The sequence below is a fragment of the Hyla sarda genome, chromosome 8 (genome assembly GCF_029499605.1).
Source record: "Hyla sarda isolate aHylSar1 chromosome 8, aHylSar1.hap1, whole genome shotgun sequence".
NCBI classification, from domain to species: Eukaryota; Metazoa; Chordata; class Amphibia; order Anura; family Hylidae; genus Hyla; species Hyla sarda.
In genome coordinates this window covers 225,976,448-225,994,944 of record NC_079196.1, presented here as the reverse complement: position 1 = coordinate 225,994,944, position 18,497 = coordinate 225,976,448, and the positions used below count along the sequence as shown (strand labels likewise).

At 47.2% G+C, this 18,497-nt stretch overlaps 1 protein-coding gene across 4 annotated transcripts in view; it reads right to left on the bottom strand.

Moving 5' to 3' along the window:
• SEZ6L2 (seizure related 6 homolog like 2) overlaps positions 1-18,497 on the bottom strand; it is a 199,031-nt gene that overhangs the window by 82,304 nt on the left and 98,230 nt on the right. Inside the window, exon 1 of one of the 4 annotated variants that reach the window (XM_056535085.1) lies at positions 1,147-1,528. The exons of the other annotated variants lie outside the window; for them this stretch is intronic. Within the exon in view, the coding sequence (XP_056391060.1) occupies positions 1,147-1,204 (58 nt within the window). The 5' untranslated portion in view covers positions 1,205-1,528. Of the gene's footprint in view, positions 1-1,146; positions 1,529-18,497 lie in introns of those variants that run through there. 4 annotated transcript variants of the gene reach the window in all.

Here is an 18,497-nt window from a genome sequence, read left to right as displayed (position 1 = left end):
GTAAGTTGAGTTTTAAATACATATATGAAGATTCTAGGGAAAGGTGGGGGGGGGGGTCTTATTTGAGGGTGAAAATGCCCTTTAAATACAGGTCCGGCCTACAAAATGTCTGCCGCCAAGGTGTGGGGGTGGCGCGCGCCTTTCGTGATCCCATGGTTGTTCCTCTTAGGCTGGTACATAGATGTCATATTATAGAATACAATGCAGTATATCAGTGGTCGTCAAACTGCGAACCCCCAGATGGGGCAAAACTACAACCCCCAGCATGCCCGGACAGCCAACGGCTGTCCGGGCATGCTGGGAGTTGTGGTTTTGGAACATCTGGAGGTTCACCGTTTGAAGACCACTGCAGTATATAATCCCGCGTCACGTAATATATTGTCATATCACGTCGTAGGTAGAGGTGACAACACGGGGGGAAACAGATTGGGGACGACCCTGATTAAACACCCCAACACCCCCCCCCCCCCCTCCCTAAAAAAAAACGGGACACAACCCCATCAGAACCAGCGAGACAGCCACGTTACACCGTCTGCTCCCGGCGCGTACACAGCCGCGCTTAACCCTCTCCTCCCCGCGCTCAGGCCTCCCCCAGCAACCACATGCAGCCAACCAGGCAGGGGCTGGTGTGTATGTGTGTGTGTGTGCGCCGACATGGCACCCGCCAGTCTCCAGTATACGCATCCATAGGCGCCCCCCGGTATACACGTCCTCAACACCATGTTGTGCACGCGTTAAACGTTCTCCATCTAGCCAACATGACGGACGGGAACAGACAATAGGAGACAGACCCTTTTTTTTTATTTTTTATTTTTATTAATTTTTTTTTCACCTACGTTGCGCTCCTCAACGTATAATAATTTAACCCTATGTGCTGTATCTACTCTTATTTTATTTAAATATTTTTTTTTCTTATTATTTTTTTTTTCTAAGCTCGTGAAAAAAAATCTATTCTGCTTCTCTAGGCAATGCATGGATGGGATATTTATATATATATATATATATATATATATATATATATGGACAGTTGAGGTCTGCAAATGACGTTACCCGTATCCATCCACCACCGTACACCCTATATGTGATGTATGGAGCCCGTGCACTGCAGCAGCCCCCCCCCCCCCCCCCCACGACCATGCATCTCACCTTTTACAGCAGCCAAGAGCAGCACGATGACGGAGGAGACGACATCCACAGCCCGCATTCTGCCCCGAAGATCTACCCCAGACAGGGCACTTCTCGCAGTCTCTGTGTATCCAGGGAGAGACGGAGCAGATCTGGTCCCCGGCTGCGCGCTCTGCTTAAGGATGCTGCGCTGCTCGCGCGAACGTACACCTCCTTGTGTCTTATGGGAAAGGTGCAGCTCTCTCTCCCACCTACAAGACGAAGCCCCCCTCCCTCTCCCGTCCCCACTGTTGTGGGGGGGTATGAGATGCCGGGGGGGTGTATGGGTGCCCTGGTTTGCGGAGATGCCAGTCGCGCAGGGTGCTGCTATGTGGGGTCTGACGGCTTAAGGTGATTCTTTACCCAAGAGCTGAATGAATAGGAGTTTTAGGAGGGGAGGAGGGCGAGGAAGGGGGGGAGGGAGGGAACAGAAAACGTGTGGCCAGATGGGACCCAGACAAAATCTTGTAGGGGCATGGGGTGGGTGTCGACGTTAACCCTTCAGGGGGCCAATTAGCATATAATAGTCATTGTTCTTTTCTTGCATTGATTATGGGCACTTGATGCTGCATCATTCTAACACACACCGCCCCCCCCCCCCCCCCCTTTCCGGGATTTCGTATGTGCCCTGTAAATAAAGGGAGCTTAGCCCATTATCACCACGGCTGAGAGCTTTTCTCTTTGCCCCTTTTAGGACGGATGGGCATTGAGGCAGAAAGCTGCGGCTCCATTCAGTGCCAGCCGGGGGGCTTTCTGCAAAGATTGAAGCAAGAAGCCCAAATCCAGACACGGCCTACCCCACCCCCCGAGGGTAAAGAGGGCTCCTAATCTCCGACACTTAGATAATCTGTGGCCTCAGCACCAGGACTGCACCAGGACACCAGGACAACTCCCTCATCATCCTCTGATAGAAAAGCAGGGGATCAGAAGCAGCATGGGCAGAGGACATCCTAGGAGTTGTAGTCCTCCAACTGTAGGGCATTGAGAGGATGAGCACTAGGACTGTGGACAACTCTATTATCCTAGGCCAGTGTTTTCCAATCAGTGTGGCAAAACTACAACTCCCAGCATGCCCGGACAGCCTTCGGCTGTCCGGGCATGCTGGGAGTTGTAGTTTTGCCACAGCTGGAGGCACACTGGTTGGGAATAACTGTCTTACGCTAAGTACTGAAAACCTAAGGGAGCAGAACCAGCATTGTAGTCCTTTAATTCCAGGACAATGTTGGGTTCAGCACTAGGACTAGTGGACAGTTCTTCGTCATCCTTCCGCTAACCAGCTCAATGCTAAAACAAAAAGCCAGGAATAACAACCAGCAAGGACAAGGGACATCTTAGGAGTTGTAGTCCTTCAGTTGCAGGGCAATGATTGGGTTCAGCACCGGGACTGGTGGACAGTTCCCTTATCGTCCCTCATCTCCCCAGCTCAACGCTGGAAGTGCAAGGAATAACAACCAGCATGCGCAGAGGACATCCTAGGAGTTGTAGTCCTTTCAAGTGCAAGACACCAAGAGGATCAGCACCAGGACTGGTGAACAGCTCCCTCATTGCCAACATTGGGATTAGTACCAGCATGGCCAAAGGACATTTTAGGAGTTGTAGTCCTTCATTAATGGGACCAGGACTGTGGACAACTCCCTCATCTAGGGATTGTACCCAGCATGGCAAAAGGACATTCTAGGAGTTGTAGTCCTTCATTAATGGGACCAGCACTAGGACTGTGGACAACTCCGTCATCAAGGGATTGTACCCAGCAAGGCCAAAGGACAATCTTGGAGTTGTAGTCCTTCATTAATGGGACCAGCACCAGGACTGTGGACAACTCCCTCGTCAAGGGATTGTTCCCAGCACGGCCAAAGGACATTCTAGGAGTTGTAGTCCTTCATTAATGGGACCAGCACCAGGACTGTGGACAACTCCATCATCAAGGGATTGTACCCAGCATGTCCTAAGGACATACTAGGAGTTGTAGTCCTTTATTAATGGTAACGGCACCAGGACTGTGGACAACTCCCTCGTCAAGGGATTGTACCCAGCATGGCAAAAGGACATTCTAGGAGTTGTAGTCCTTCATTAATGGGACCAGCACTAGGACTGTGGACAACTCCCTCGTCAAGGGATTGTTCCCAGCATGGCAAAAGGACATTTTAGGAGTTGTAGTTCTTCATTAATGGGACCAGCACTAGGACTGTGGACAACTCCGTCATCAAGGGATTGTACCCAGCAAGGCCAAAGGACAATCTTGGAGTTGTAGTCCCTCGTTAATGGGACCAGCACCAGGACTGTGGACAACTCCCTCGTCAAGGGATTGTTCCCAGCACGGCCTAAGGACATACTAGGAGTTGTAGTCCTTCATTTATGGGACCAGCACCAGATTGTGGACAACTCCATCATCAAGGGATTGTACCCAGCATGGCAAAGGACATACTAGGAGTTGTAGTCCCTCATTAATGGGACCAGCACCAGGACTGTGGACAACTCCGTCATCAAGGGATTGTACCCAGCATGGCCTAAGGACATACTAGGAGTTGTAGTCCTTCATTTATGGGACCAGCACCAGATTGTGGACAACTCCATCATCAAGGGATTGTACCCAGCATGGCAAAGGACATACTAGGAGTTGTAGTCCCTCATTAATGGGACCAGCACCAGGACTGTGGACAACTCTGTCATCTAGGGATTGTACCCAGCATGGCCTAAGAACATACTAGGAGTTGTAGTCCTTCATTAATGGGACCAGCACTAGGACTGTGGACAACTCCGTCATCAAGGGATTGTATCCAGCACGGCCAAAGGACTTTCCATATGATCCATACTGACAGGAAACTAGTTCTAGTAACATAAAGAAGCAGAGGATCATGGGTATGCTGGTACTTGTAGTCTACCAGTGATCAGCAATGCTCTGGATCAGCCTGGAGGACTCGTAGAGGCAGCAGTATGGTAGAGGTCATCTAGAGGATGCCAGGACCTTCTGCTACAGATGATGCTGAGACTATTAACCAAGAATTATGCAGGAGACATCACCATGAGAGACGATCTGCAGAGGGCTTTTGGAGGATGTCAGGGAATACTGGGACTTGTAGTTCTCCAGTGGCCACCGGTGTGTAGCGCCCTGAACTCTATAAACAGGGGATTAGATGACAGGCATCCCCATAGCTAAAGGAGACCAAGACATGCTGGGACTATTAGTTCTCCAGTGGCCACCGGTATGAAGCGTCCTGAACTCTATAGGCTGGGAGTATTAGTTCTCCAGTCATCTTCTAACCCAGTGTCTCCCAACCAGGGTGCCTCCAGATGTTGCAAAACTACAACTCCCAGCATGCCCGGACAGCCGAAGGCTGTCCGGTCATGCTGGGAGTTGTAGTTTTGCAACAGCTGGAGGCACCCTGGTTGGGAAACCCTGTTCTAACTAACCACTGGATCAGGCCTCACAGGTGAAGGCATGCTGGGACTATTAGTTCTCCAATAACCATGCTATTACTAGACCAGGCCTGGAATATGTAGAGGAGATAAAAACATTCCGGTACCCGGTAACCATGTATTCATTAGGATCGGGCTCTACAGGTGGAGGTTGTAGGGGAGGCCAAGACATGCTGGGACTATTAGTTCTCCGTGATATGTAGAGGAGATTAAAGCATTATGGGAGTATTAGTTCTCCAGTAACCAAGATTTCACTAAATCAGGCCTTAGGTGGGGGTTGTAAAGGAGGTGAAGGCATGCTGGGACTATTAGTTCTCCAATAACCATGTTTTCATAAGATCAGGCCTCACACATGGAAGCTGTAGAGGAGGTTAGGCATGCTGGGACTATTAGTTCTCCAGTAACCAAGCTTTTTTTTTTATCAGATCAGGCTCTACACGTGGAGGTTGTAGGGGAGGTCAGGGCATGCTGGGACTATTAGTTCTCCAGTAACTATGTTTTTACTAGATTAGGCCCCACACGTGGAAGCTGTAGAGGAGGTGAGGCATGCTGGGAGTATTAGTTCTGCAGTAACCATGATTTCTCTAGATCAGACTTCATAGACGGAGCTGTAGAGGAGGTGAGGCATGCTTGGACTATTAGTTCTCCAGTAACCATGTTTTCATTAGATCAGACCTCATAGACGGAGCTGTAGAGAAGGTGAGGCATGCTGGGAGTATTAGTTCTCCAGTAAACATGCTTTCCCTAAATCAGACCTCACAATTTGAGTTTGTAGAGGAGGTGAGGCATGCTGGGACTATTAGTTCTCCAGTAACCATGATTTCACTAGATCAGACCTCATAGACGGAGCTGTAGAGGTGGTCAGGGCATGCTGGGACTTCTAGTTCTACAGCACCAGGCCATGACAGGTAACATGTCTGTCCCTGAGAGGCCGGTGGTCTCCTCCCTGTGTTTTGCATGTGATGGATATTGATGATGTCCTTTGTGCCCAGTGTTACCTCCGTCTCCTCCTCCCTGTTCTCTGTGTCTTCTCCTCCATTCTTTACCTCCCGCACCCTCTCTCCTCCCCCTCTCTCCTCCCTACTCTCTGCATTGCAGGCTCTGCTGGGCACTGCTAGAGGAGAGAGCACAATCAATATTAACATCATCACAGAGCGGAGGAGGAGACCCCCACACCCAGGAGACAGCGGAGGAGACCCCCGTACACAGAGACCCCCACACCCAGGAGACAGCGGAGGAGACCCCCATACACAAAGACCCCACACCCAGGAGACAGCGGAGGAGACCCCATACACAGAGACCCCACACCCAGGAGACAGCGGATGAGACCCCCATACACAGAGACCCCACACCTAGGAGACAGCGGAGGAGACCCCATAAACAGAGACCCCCCACACCCAGGAGACAGCAGAGGAGACCCTCATACACAGAGACCCCCATACACAGAGACCCCACACCCAGGAGACAGCGGAGGAGACCCCATACACAGAGACACCCAGGAGACAGCGGAGGAGACCCCATACACAGAGACACCCAGGAGACAGCGGAGGAGACCCCATACACAGAGACCCCCATACACAAAGACCCCACACCCAGGAGACAGCGGAGGAGACCCCATACACAGAGACCCCCACACCCAGGAGACAGCGGAGGAGACCCCCATACACAGAGACCCCCATACACAAAGACCCCACACCCAGGAGACAGCGGAGGAGACCCCATACACAGAGACCCCACACCCAGGAGACAGCGGATGAGACCCCCATACACAGAGACCCCACACCTAGGAGACAGCGGAGGAGACCCCATAAACAGAGACCCCCCACACCCAGGAGACAGCAGAGGAGACCCTCATACACAGAGACCCCCATACACAGAGACCCCACACCCAGGAGACAGCGGAGGAGACCCCATACACAGAGACACCCAGGAGACAGCGGAGGAGACCCCCGTACACAGAGACCCCCACACCCAGGAGACAGCGGAGGAGACCCCCATACACAGAGACCCCACACCCAGGAGACAGCGGAGGAGACCCCCATACACAGAGACCCCACACCCAGGAGACAGCGGAGGAGACCCCATACACAGAGACCCCCACACCCAGGAGACAGCGGAGGAGACCCCCGTACACAGAGACCCCACACCCAGGAGACAGCGTAGGAGACCCCATACACAGAGACCCCCACACCCAGGAGACAGCGGAGGAGACCCCCATACACAGAGACCCCACACCCAGGAAACAGCGGAGGAGACCCCCATACACAGAGACCCCACACCTAGGAGACAGCGGAGGAGACCCCCATACACAGAGACCCCCCACACCCAGGAGACAGCGGAGGAGACCCCATACATAGAGACCCCCACACCCAGGAGACAGCGGAGGAGACCCCCATACACAGAGACCCCACACCTAGGAGACAGCAGAGGAGACCCCATACACAGAGACCCCACACCCAGGAGACAGCGGAGGAGACCCCCATACACAGAGACCCCACATCCAGGAGACAGCGGAGGAGACCCCCATACACAGAGACCCCCCACACCCAGGAGACAGCGGAGGAGACCCCATACATAGAGACCCCCACAGCCAGGAGACAGCGGAGGAGACCCCCATACACAGAGACCCCACACCCAGGAGACAGCGGAGGAGACCCCCATACACAGAGACCCCCCACACCCAGGAGACAGCGGAGGAGACCCCATACATAGAGACCCCCACACCCAGGAGACAGCGGAGGAGACCCCCATACACAGAGACCCCACACCTAGGAGACAGCAGAGGAGACCCCATACACAGAGACCCCCACACCCAGGAGACAGCGGAGGAGACCCCCATACACAGAGAGCCCCACACCCAGGAGACAGCGGAGGAGACCCCCATACACAGAGAACCCCACACCCAGGAGACAGCGGAGGAGACCCCATACATAGAGACCCCCCACACCCAGGAGACAGCGGAGGAGACCCCATACACAGAGACCCCCATACACAGAGACCCCCACACCCAGGAGAAAGTGGAGGAGACCCCATAGATAGAGACCCCCACACCGGAGGACCCTCCTACACAGAACCCCATACACAGAGACCTCCCACACCCAGGAGACAGCGGAGGAGACCCCATACAGAGACCACCACACCCAGGAGACAGCAGAGGAGACCCATACATAAAGACCCCCACACCCAGGAGACAGCGGGTGAGACCCCCATACACAGAGACCCCACACCCGGAGGACCCGCCAACACACAGACCCCCATACATAGAGGCCCCCACACCCATGAGACAGCGGAGGAGACCCCATACATAGAGACCCCCACACCCAGGAGACAGCGGAGGAGACCCCATACATAGAGACCCCACACCCAGGAGACAGCGGAGGAGAGCCCCATACAGAGACTCCCATACTCAGAGACCCCCACACCCAGGAGACCACACACCCAGGAGACAGCGGAGGAGACCCCATACACAGAGACCCCCACACCCAGGAGACAGCGGAGGACACCCCATACATAGAGACCCCCACACCCAGGAGACAGCGGAGGAGACCCCCATACACAGAGACCCCCACTAAGGAGGACCCTCCTACACAGAACCCCATACACAGAGACCCCCAAATACAGACAACAGAGGAGGCAGAGACCCCCATACACAGACAACAGAGGAGGCAGAGACCCCCATACACAGACAACCCCCACACTGCACACCTTTACGGGCACAGGACACACACCAACATGCCCCCTCCCCAATACAGTCACTAGGAGACAGGCATAAAACACTTATAGGACTACAAATCCCAGCATGCCAACCCACTGCAGGATACTACAGCCCCCTCACTCTATTCTGAGACTCTCTTCTGTGTCTCCTCCCAAATATTACATCGAGAGTGAAGAAAAGAACAGGAAAAGGGGGAGAAAATACAACAAGGGGCGGACATTATTACAGCACAATATACAGTAGAGAGCAGTATTATATTGTTGTATATAGGAGCAGTATTATAGTAGTTATATTCTTGTATATAGGAGCAGTATTATAGTAGTTATATTCTTGTATATAGGAGGCAGTATTATAGTAGTTATATTCTTGTATGTAGGAGGCAGTATTATAGTAGTTATATTCTTGTATATAGAAGCAGTATTATAGTAGTTATATTCTTGTATATAGGAGCAGTATTATAGTAGTCATATTCTTGTATATAGGAGCAGTATTATAGTAGTTATATTCTTGTATATAGGAGCAGTATTATAGTAGTTATATTCTTGTATATAGGAGGCAGTCTTATAGTAGTTATATTCTTGTATATAGGAGCAGTATTATAGTAGTTATATTCTTGTATATAGGAGCAGTATTATAGTAGTTATATTCTTGTATATAGGAGCAGTATTATAGTAGTTATATTCTTGTATATAGGAGGCAGTATTATAGTAGTTATATTCTTGGATATAGGAGCAGTATTATAGTAGTTATATTCTTGTATATAGGAGCAGTATTATAGTAGTTATATTCTTGTATATAGGAGCAGTATTATAGTAGTTATATTCTTGTATATAGGAGCAGTATTATAGTAGTTATATTCTTGTATATAGGAGACAGTATTATAGTAGTTATATTCTTGTATATAGGAGCAGTATTATAGTAGTTATATTCTTGTATATAGGAGCAGTATTATAGTAGTTATATTCTTGTATATAGGGGCAGTATTATAGTAGTTATATTCTTGTATATAGGAGGCAGTATTATAGTAGTTATATTCTTGTATATAGGAGCAGTATTATAGTAGTCATATTCTTGTATATAGGAGCAGTATTATAGTAGTCATATTCTTGTATATAGGAGCAGTATTATAGTAGTTATATTCTTGTATATAGGAGCAGTATTATAGTAGTTATATTCTTGTATATAGGAGGCAGTATTATAGTAGTTATATTCTTGTATATAGAAGCAGTATTATAGTAGTTATATTCTTGTATATAGGAGGCAGTATTATAGTAGTTATATTCTTGTATATAGAAGCAGTATTATAGTAGTTATATTCTTGTATATAGGAGCAGTATTATAGTAGTCATATTCTTGTATATAGGAGCAGTATTATAGTAGTTATATTCTTGTATATAGGAGCAGTATTATAGTAGTTATATTCTTGTATATAGGAGGCAGTCTTATAGTAGTTATATTCTTGTATATAGGAGCAGTATTATAGTAATTATATTCTTGTATATAGGAGCAGTATTATAGTAGTTATATTCTTGTATATAGGAGCAGTATTATAGTAGTTATATTCTTGTATATAGGAGGCAGTATTATAGTAGTTATATTCTTGGATATAGGAGCAGTATTATAGTAGTTATATTCTTGTATATAGGAGCAGTATTATAGTAGTTATATTCTTGTATATAGGAGCAGTATTATAGTAGTTATATTCTTGTATATAGGAGCAGTATTATAGTAGTTATATTCTTGTATATAGGAGACAGTATTATAGTAGTTATATTCTTGTATATAGGAGCAGTATTATAGTAGTTATATTCTTGTATATAGGAGCAGTATTATAGTAGTTATATTCTTGTATATAGGGGCAGTATTATAGTAGTTATATTCTTGTATATAGGAGGCAGTATTATAGTAGTTATATTCTTGTATATAGGAGCAGTATTATAGTAGTCATATTCTTGTATATAGGAGCAGTATTATAGTAGTCATATTCTTGTATATAGGAGCAGTATTATAGTAGTTATATTCTTGTATATAGGAGCAGTATTATAGTAGTTATATTCTTGTATATAGGAGGCAGTATTATAGTAGTTATATTCTTGTATATAGGAGCAGTATTATAGTAGTTATATTCTTGTATATAGGAGCAGTATTATAGTAGTTATATTCTTGTATATAGGAGCAGTATTATAGTAGTTATATTCTTGTATATAGGAGGCAGTATTATAGTAGTTATATTCTTGGATATAGGAGCAGTATTATAGTAGTTATATTCTTGTATATAGGAGCAATATTATAGTAGTTATATTCTTGTATATAGGAGCAGTATTATAGTAGTTATATTCTTGTATATAGGAGCAGTATTATAGTAGTTATATTCTTGTATATAGGAGACAGTATTATAGTAGTTATATTCTTGTATATAGGAGCAGTATTATAGTAGTTATATTCTTGTATATAGGAGCAGTATTATAGTAGTTATATTCTTGTATATAGGGGCAGTATTATAGTAGTTATATTCTTGTATATAGGAGGCAGTATTATAGTAGTTATATTCTTGTATATAGGAGCAGTATTATAGTAGTTATATTCTTCTATATAGGAGGCAGTATTATAGTAGTTATATTCTTCTATATAGGAGCAGTATTATAGTAGTTATATTCTTGTATATAGGAGGCAGTATTCTAGTAGTTATATTCTTGTATATAAGAGCAGTATTATAGTAGTTGTATTCTTGTATATAGGAGCAGTATTATAGTAGTTATATTCTTGTATATAGGAGCAGTATTATAGTAGTTATATTCTTGTATATAGGAGGCAGTTGTCACGATGCCGGCTGGCAGGTAGTGGACCCTCTGTGCCAGAGAGGGATTGGCGTGGACCGTGCTAGTGGACCGGTTCTAAGCCACTACTGGTTTTCACCAGAGCCCGCCGCAAAGCGGGATGGTCTTGCTGCGGCGGTAGTGACCAGGTCGTATCCACTAGCAACGGCTCACCTCTCTGGCTGCTGAAGATAGGCGCGGTACAAGGGAGTAGGCAGAAGCAAGGTCGGACGTAGCAGAAGGTCGGGGCAGGCAGCAAGGATCGTAGTCAGGGGCAACGGCAGAAGGTCTGGAAACACTGGCAAGGGACACACAAGGAACGCTTTCACTGGCACTAAGGCAACAAGATCCGGCAAGGGAGTGCAAGGGAAGTGAGGTAATATAGGGAGTGCACAGGTGATAACTCTAATTGGAACCACTGCGCCAATCAGCGGCGCAGTGGCCCTTTAAATCGCAGAGACCCGGCGCGCGCGCGCCCTAGGGAGCGGGGCCGCGCGCGCCGGGACAGAACAGACGGGGAGCGAGTCAGGTAGGAGAGCCGGGGTGCGCATCGCGAGCGGGCGCTACCCGCATCGCGAATCGCACCCCGGCTAGCAGCAGGATCGCAGCGCCCCGGGTCAGAGGACGTGACCGGGGCGCTGCAGCGGAGGAGGTGAAGCGAGCGCTCCGGGGAGGAGCGGGAACCCGGAGCGCTCGGCGTAACAGTACCCCCCCCCTTGGGTCTCCCCCTCTTCTTGGAGCCTGAGAACCTGAGGAGCAGACTTTTGTCAAGGATGTTGTCCTCAGGTTCCCAGGATCTCTCTTCAGGACCACAACCCTCCCAGTCTACTAAAAAAAAATTTTTTCCTCTGACTTTTTTGGCAGCCAAAATCTCCTTGACCGAGAAGACGTCCGAGGAGCCGGAAACAGGAGTGGGAGGAACAGATTTGGGAGAAAAACGGTTGAGGATGAGTGGTTTGAGAAGAGAGACGTGAAAGGCATTAGGGATACGAAGAGAAGGAGGAAGAAGAAGTTTATAAGAGACAGGATTAATTTGACACAGAATTTTGAAAGGACCAAGATAGCGTGGTCCCAACTTGTAGCTAGGGACACGGAAGCGGACATATTTAGCGGAGAGCCATACCTTGTCTCCAGGGGAAAAAACGGGGGGAGCTCTTCTTTTCTTATCCGCGAACCTCTTCATGCGTGAAGAAGCCTGTAAGAGAGAATTTTGGGTCTCTCTCCATATAATGGAAAGGTCACGAGAAATTTCATCCACAGCGGGCAGACCAGAGGGCAAGGGGGTAGGGAGGGGGGGAAGAGGGTGACGGCCGTACACCACGAAAAATGGGGATTTGGAGGAAGATTCAGAGACCCTGAAGTTATACGAGAATTCGGCCCATGGAAGGAGATCTGCCCAGTCATCCTGGCGGGAGGAAACAAAATGTCGCAAATAATCACCCAGGATCTGGTTAATTCTTTCTACTTGTCCATTGGACTGGGGATGATATGCAGAGGAAAAATTTAATTTAATCTTGAGTTGTTTACAGAGAGCTCTCCAGAATTTAGACACGAATTGAACCCCTCTATCCGAGACAATCTGCGTAGGCAACCCGTGAAGACGAAAAATGTGTACAAAAAATTGTTTAGCCAACTGAGGCGCAGAAGGAAGACCAGGAAGAGGAATGAAATGTGCCATTTTGGAGAATCGATCAACGACCACCCAAATAACGGTGTTGCCACGGGAAGGGGGTAAATCAGTAATAAAATCCATACCAATCAGAGACCAAGGCTGTTCGGGGACAGGCAGAGGATGAAGAAAACCAGCGGGCTTCTGGCGAGGAGTCTTATCCCGGGCACAGATAGTGCAGGCTCGCACAAAGTCCCCAACATCCGTCTCCAGAGTTGGCCACCAATAGAAGCGGGAGATGAGTTGCACAGATTTCTTGATGCCCGCATGACCTGCGAGATGGGAGGAGTGACCCCATTTGAGGATTCCGAGGCGTTGGCGTGGAGAAACAAAGGTCTTTCCTGGAGGAGTCTGTCTGATGGAGGCAGGAGAAGTGGAGATCAGGCAGTCAGGTGGAATGATGTGTTGCGGAGGGAGATCAACTTCTGAGGCATCCGAGGAACGAGAGAGAGCATCGGCTCTAATGTTCTTATCGGCAGGACGAAAGTGAATCTCAAAATTAAATCGGGCAAAGAACAGAGACCACCGGGCCTGGCGAGGATTCAGCCGTTGGGCCGACTGGAGGTAGGAGAGGTTCTTGTGGTCGGTGTAGATAATAACAGGAAATCTTGATCCCTCCAGCAGATGCCTCCATTCCTCAAGTGCTAATTTAATGGCTAGAAGTTCTCGATCCCCGATGGAGTAGTTCCTCTCCGCTGGAGAGAAGGTCCTAGAGAAAAAACCACAAGTGACAGCATGCCCGGAAGGATTTTTTTGTAGAAGAACAGCTCCAGCTCCTACTGAGGAGGCATCAACCTCCAATAGGAAGGGTTTGGAAGGGTCAGGTCTGGAGAGCACGGGAGCCGAAGAAAAGGCAGACTTGAGTTGTTTAAAGGAGTCTTCTGCTTGAGGAGGCCAGGACTTGGGATCAGCATTTTTCTTGGTTAAAGCCACGATAGGAGCCACAATGGTAGAAAAATGTGGAATAAATTGCCTGTAATAATTGGCGAACCCCAAAAAGCGTTGGATAGCACGGAGTCCGGAGGGGCGTGGCCAATTTAAGACGGCAGAGAGTTTGTCTGGATCCATCTGTAGTCCCTGGCCAGAGACCAAATATCCTAGAAAAGGAAGAGATTGGCATTCAAACAGACATTTCTCAATTTTGGCATAGAGTTGGTTGTCCCGAAGTCTCTGAAGAACCATACGGACATGCCGGCGGTGTTCCTCTAGATTGGCAGAAAAAATTAGGATATCGTCCAGATATACCACAACACAGGAGTATAATAGATCACGAAAAATTTCATTGACAAAGTCTTGGAAGACGGCAGGGGCATTGCACAGTCCAAAGGGCATGACCAGATACTCAAAGTGTCCATCTCTGGTGTTAAATGCCGTTTTCCACTCGTCCCCCTCTCTGATGCGGATGAGGTTATAGGCGCCTCTTAAGTCCAATTTAGTGAAGATGTGGGCACCTTGGAGGCGATCAAAGAGTTCAGAGATGAGGGGTAAGGGGTAGCGGTTCTTAACCGTGATTTTATTAAGACCGCGGTAGTCAATGCAAGGACGTAGGGAGCCATCTTTTTTGGAGACAAAGAAAAATCCGGCTCCGGCAGGAGAGGAGGATTTACGGATAAAGCCCCTTTTTAGATTCTCCTGGACGTATTCGGACATGGCAAGAGTCTCTGGGGCAGAGAGAGGATAAATTCTGCCCCGGGGTGGAGTAGTACCCGGGAGGAGGTCGATAGGGCAATCATAAGGCCTGTGAGGAGGTAGAGTCTCAGCTTGTTTTTTGCAGAAAACATCCGCGAAGTCCATATAGGCCTTGGGGAGACCGGTTACTGGAGGAACCACAGAGTTACGGCAAGGGTTACTGGGAACCGGTTTTAGACAATTCTTGGAACAAGAGGACCCCCAACTCTTGATCTCCCCAGTGGACCAATCCAGGGTTGGGGAATGAAGTTGAAGCCAGGGAAGTCCAAGGAGAATCTCCGAGGTGCAATTGGGGAGGACCAAAAGTTCAATCCTCTCATGATGAGATCCGATGCTCATAAGAAGGGGCTCCGTGCGGAAACGTATGGTACAGTCCAATCTTTCATTATTTACACAATTGATGTAGAGGGGTCTGGCGAGACTGGTCACTGGGATGTTGAACCTGTTGACGAGAGAGGCCAAAATAAAATTTCCTGCAGAACCAGAGTCCAAGAAGGCCACTGTAGAGAAGGAGAAGGCAGAAGCAGACATCCGCACCGGCACAGTAAGACGTGGAGAAGCAGAGTAGACATCAAGGACTGTCTCGCCTTTGTGCGGAGTCAGCGTACGTCTTTCCAGGCGGGGAGGACGGATAGGACAATCCCTCAGGAAGTGTTCGGTACTAGCACAGTACAGGCAGAGGTTCTCCATACGGCGTCGTGTCCTCTCTTGAGGTGTCAGGCGAGACCGGTCGACCTGCATAGCCTCCACGGCGGGAGGCACAGGAACAGATTGCAGGGGACCAGAGGAGAGAGGAGCCGAGGAGACGAAACGCCTCGTGCGAACAGAGTCCATATCTTGGCGGAGTTCCTGACGCCTTTCAGAAAAACGCATGTCAATGCGAGTGGCTAGGTGAATAAGTTCATGTAGATTAGCAGGAATTTCTCGTGCGGCCAGAACATCTTTAATGTTGCTGGATAGGCCTTTTTTGAAGGTCGCGCAGAGGGCCTCATTATTCCAGGACAATTCTGAAGCAAGTGTACGGAATTGTACGGCATACTCGCCAACGGAAGAATTACCCTGGACCAGGTTCAACAGGGCAGTCTCAGCAGAAGAGGCTCGGGCAGGTTCCTCAAAGACACTTCGGATTTCCGAGAAGAAGGAGTGTACTGAGGCAGTGACGGGGTCATTGCGGTCCCAGAGCGGTGTGGCCCATGACAGGGCTTTTCCGGACAGAAGACTGACTACGAAAGCCACCTTAGACCTTTCAGTGGGAAACAGGTCCGACATCATCTCCAGATGCAGGGAACATTGGGAAAGGAAGCCACGGCAAAACTTAGAGTCCCCATCAAACTTATCCGGCAAGGATAAGCGTATCCCAGGAGCGGCCACTCGCTGCGGAGGAGGTGCAGGAGCTGGCGGAGGAGATGACTGCTGAAGCTGTGGTAGCAACTGTTGTAGCATAACGGTCAGTTGAGACAGCTGTTGGCCTTGTTGCGCAATCTGTTGTGACTGCTGGGCGACCACCGTGGTGAGGTCAGCGACAACTGGCAGAGGAACTTCAGCGGGATCCATGGCCGGATCTACTGTCACGATGCCGGCTGGCAGGTAGTGGACCCTCTGTGCCAGAGAGGGATTGGCGTGGACCGTGCTAGTGGACCGGTTCTAAGCCACTACTGGTTTTCACCAGAGCCCGCCGCAAAGCGGGATGGTCTTGCTGCGGCGGTAGTGACCAGGTCGTATCCACTAGCAACGGCTCACCTCTCTGGCTGCTGAAGATAGGCGCGGTACAAGGGAGTAGGCAGAAGCAAGGTCGGACGTAGCAGAAGGTCGGGGCAGGCAGCAAGGATCGTAGTCAGGGGCAACGGCAGAAGGTCTGGAAACACTGGCAAGGGACACACAAGGAACGCTTTCACTGGCACTAAGGCAACAAGATCCGGCAAGGGAGTGCAAGGGAAGTGAGGTAATATAGGGAGTGCACAGGTGATAACTCTAATTGGAACCACTGCGCCAATCAGCGGCGCAGTGGCCCTTTAAATCGCAGAGACCCGGCGCGCGCGCGCCCTAGGGAGCGGGGCCGCGCGCGCCGGGACAGAACAGACGGGGAGCGAGTCAGGTAGGAGAGCCGGGGTGCGCATCGCGAGCGGGCGCTACCCGCATCGCGAATCGCACCCCGGCTAGCAGCAGGATCGCAGCGCCCCGGGTCAGAGGACGTGACCGGGGCGCTGCAGCGGAGGAGGTGAAGCGAGCGCTCCGGGGAGGAGCGGGAACCCGGAGCGCTCGGCGTAACAGCAGTATTATAGTAGTTATATTCTTGTATATAGGAGGCAGTATTATAGTAGTTATACTCTTGTATATAGGAGCAGTATTATAGTAGTTATATTCTTCTATATAGGAGACAGTATTATAGTAGTTATATTCTTGTATATAGGAGCAGTATTATAGTAGTTATATTCTTGTATATAGGAGTAGTATTATAGTAGTTATATTCTTCTATATAGGAGACAGTATTATAGTAGTTATATTCTTGTATATAGGAGCAGTATTATAGTAGTTATATTCTTGTATATAGGAGCAGTATTATAGTAGTTATATTCTAGTATATAGGAGCAGTATTATAGTATTATATTCTTGTATATAGGAGCAGTATTATAGTAGTTATATTCTTGTATATAGGAGCAGTATTATAGTAGTTATATTCTTGTATATAGGAGGAGTATTATAGTAGTTATATTCTTGTACATAGGAGCAGTATTATACTAGTTATATTCTTGTATATAGGAGGCAGTATTATAGTAGTTATATTCTTGTATATAGGAGCAGTATTATAGTAGTTATATTCTTGTATATAGGAGCAGTATTATAGTAGTTATATTCTTGTATATAGGAGGCAGTATTATAGTAGTTATATTCTTGTATATAGGATGCAGTATTATAGTAGTTATATTCTTGTATATAGGAACAGTATTATAGTAGTTATATTCTTGTATATAGGGGGCAGTATTATAGTAGTTATATTCTTGTATATAGGAGCAGTATTATAGTAGTTATATTCCTGTATATAGGAGCAGTATTATAGTAGTTATATTCTTGTATATAGGAGCAGTATTATAGTAGATATATTCTTGTATATAGGGGCAGTATTATAGTAGTTATATTCTTGTATATAGGAGCAGTATTATAGTAGTTATATTCTTGTATATAGGAGCAGTATTATAGTAGTTATATTCTTGTATATAGGAGCAGTATTATAGTAGTTATATTCTTGTATATAGGGGCAGTATTATAGTAGTTATATTCTTGTATATAGGAGGCAGTATTATAGTAGTTATATTCTTGTATATAGGAGCAGTATTATAGTAGTTATATTCTTGTATATAGGAGGCAGTATTATAGTAGTTATATTCTTGTATATAGGAGCAGTATTATAGTAGTTATATTCTTGTATATAGGAGGCAGTATTATAGTTGTTATATTCTTGTATATAGGAGCAGTATTATAGTAGTTGTATTCTTGTATATAGGAGCAGTATTATAGTAGTTATATTCTTGTATATAGGAGCAGTATTATAGCAGTTATATTCTTGTATATAGGAGGCAGTATTATAGTAGTTATATTCTTGTATATAGGAGCAGTATTATAGTAGTTATATTCTTCTATATAGGAGGCAGTATTATAGTAGTTATATTCTTCTATATAGGAGCAGTATTATAGTAGTTATATTCTTGTATATAGGAGGCAGTATTATAGTAGTTATATTCTTGTATATAGGAGCAGTATTATAGTAGTTATATTCTTGTATATAGGAGCAGTATTATAGTAGTTATATTCTAGTATATAGGAGCAGTATTATAGTATTATATTCTTGTATATAGGAGCAGTATTATAGTAGTTATATTCTTGTATATAGGAGCAGTACTGTAGTAGTTATATTCTTGTATAAAGGAGCAGTATTATAGTAGTTATATTCTTGTATATAGGAGCAGTATTATAGTAGTTATATTCTTGTATATAGGAGCAGTATTATAGTAGTTATATTCTTGTATAT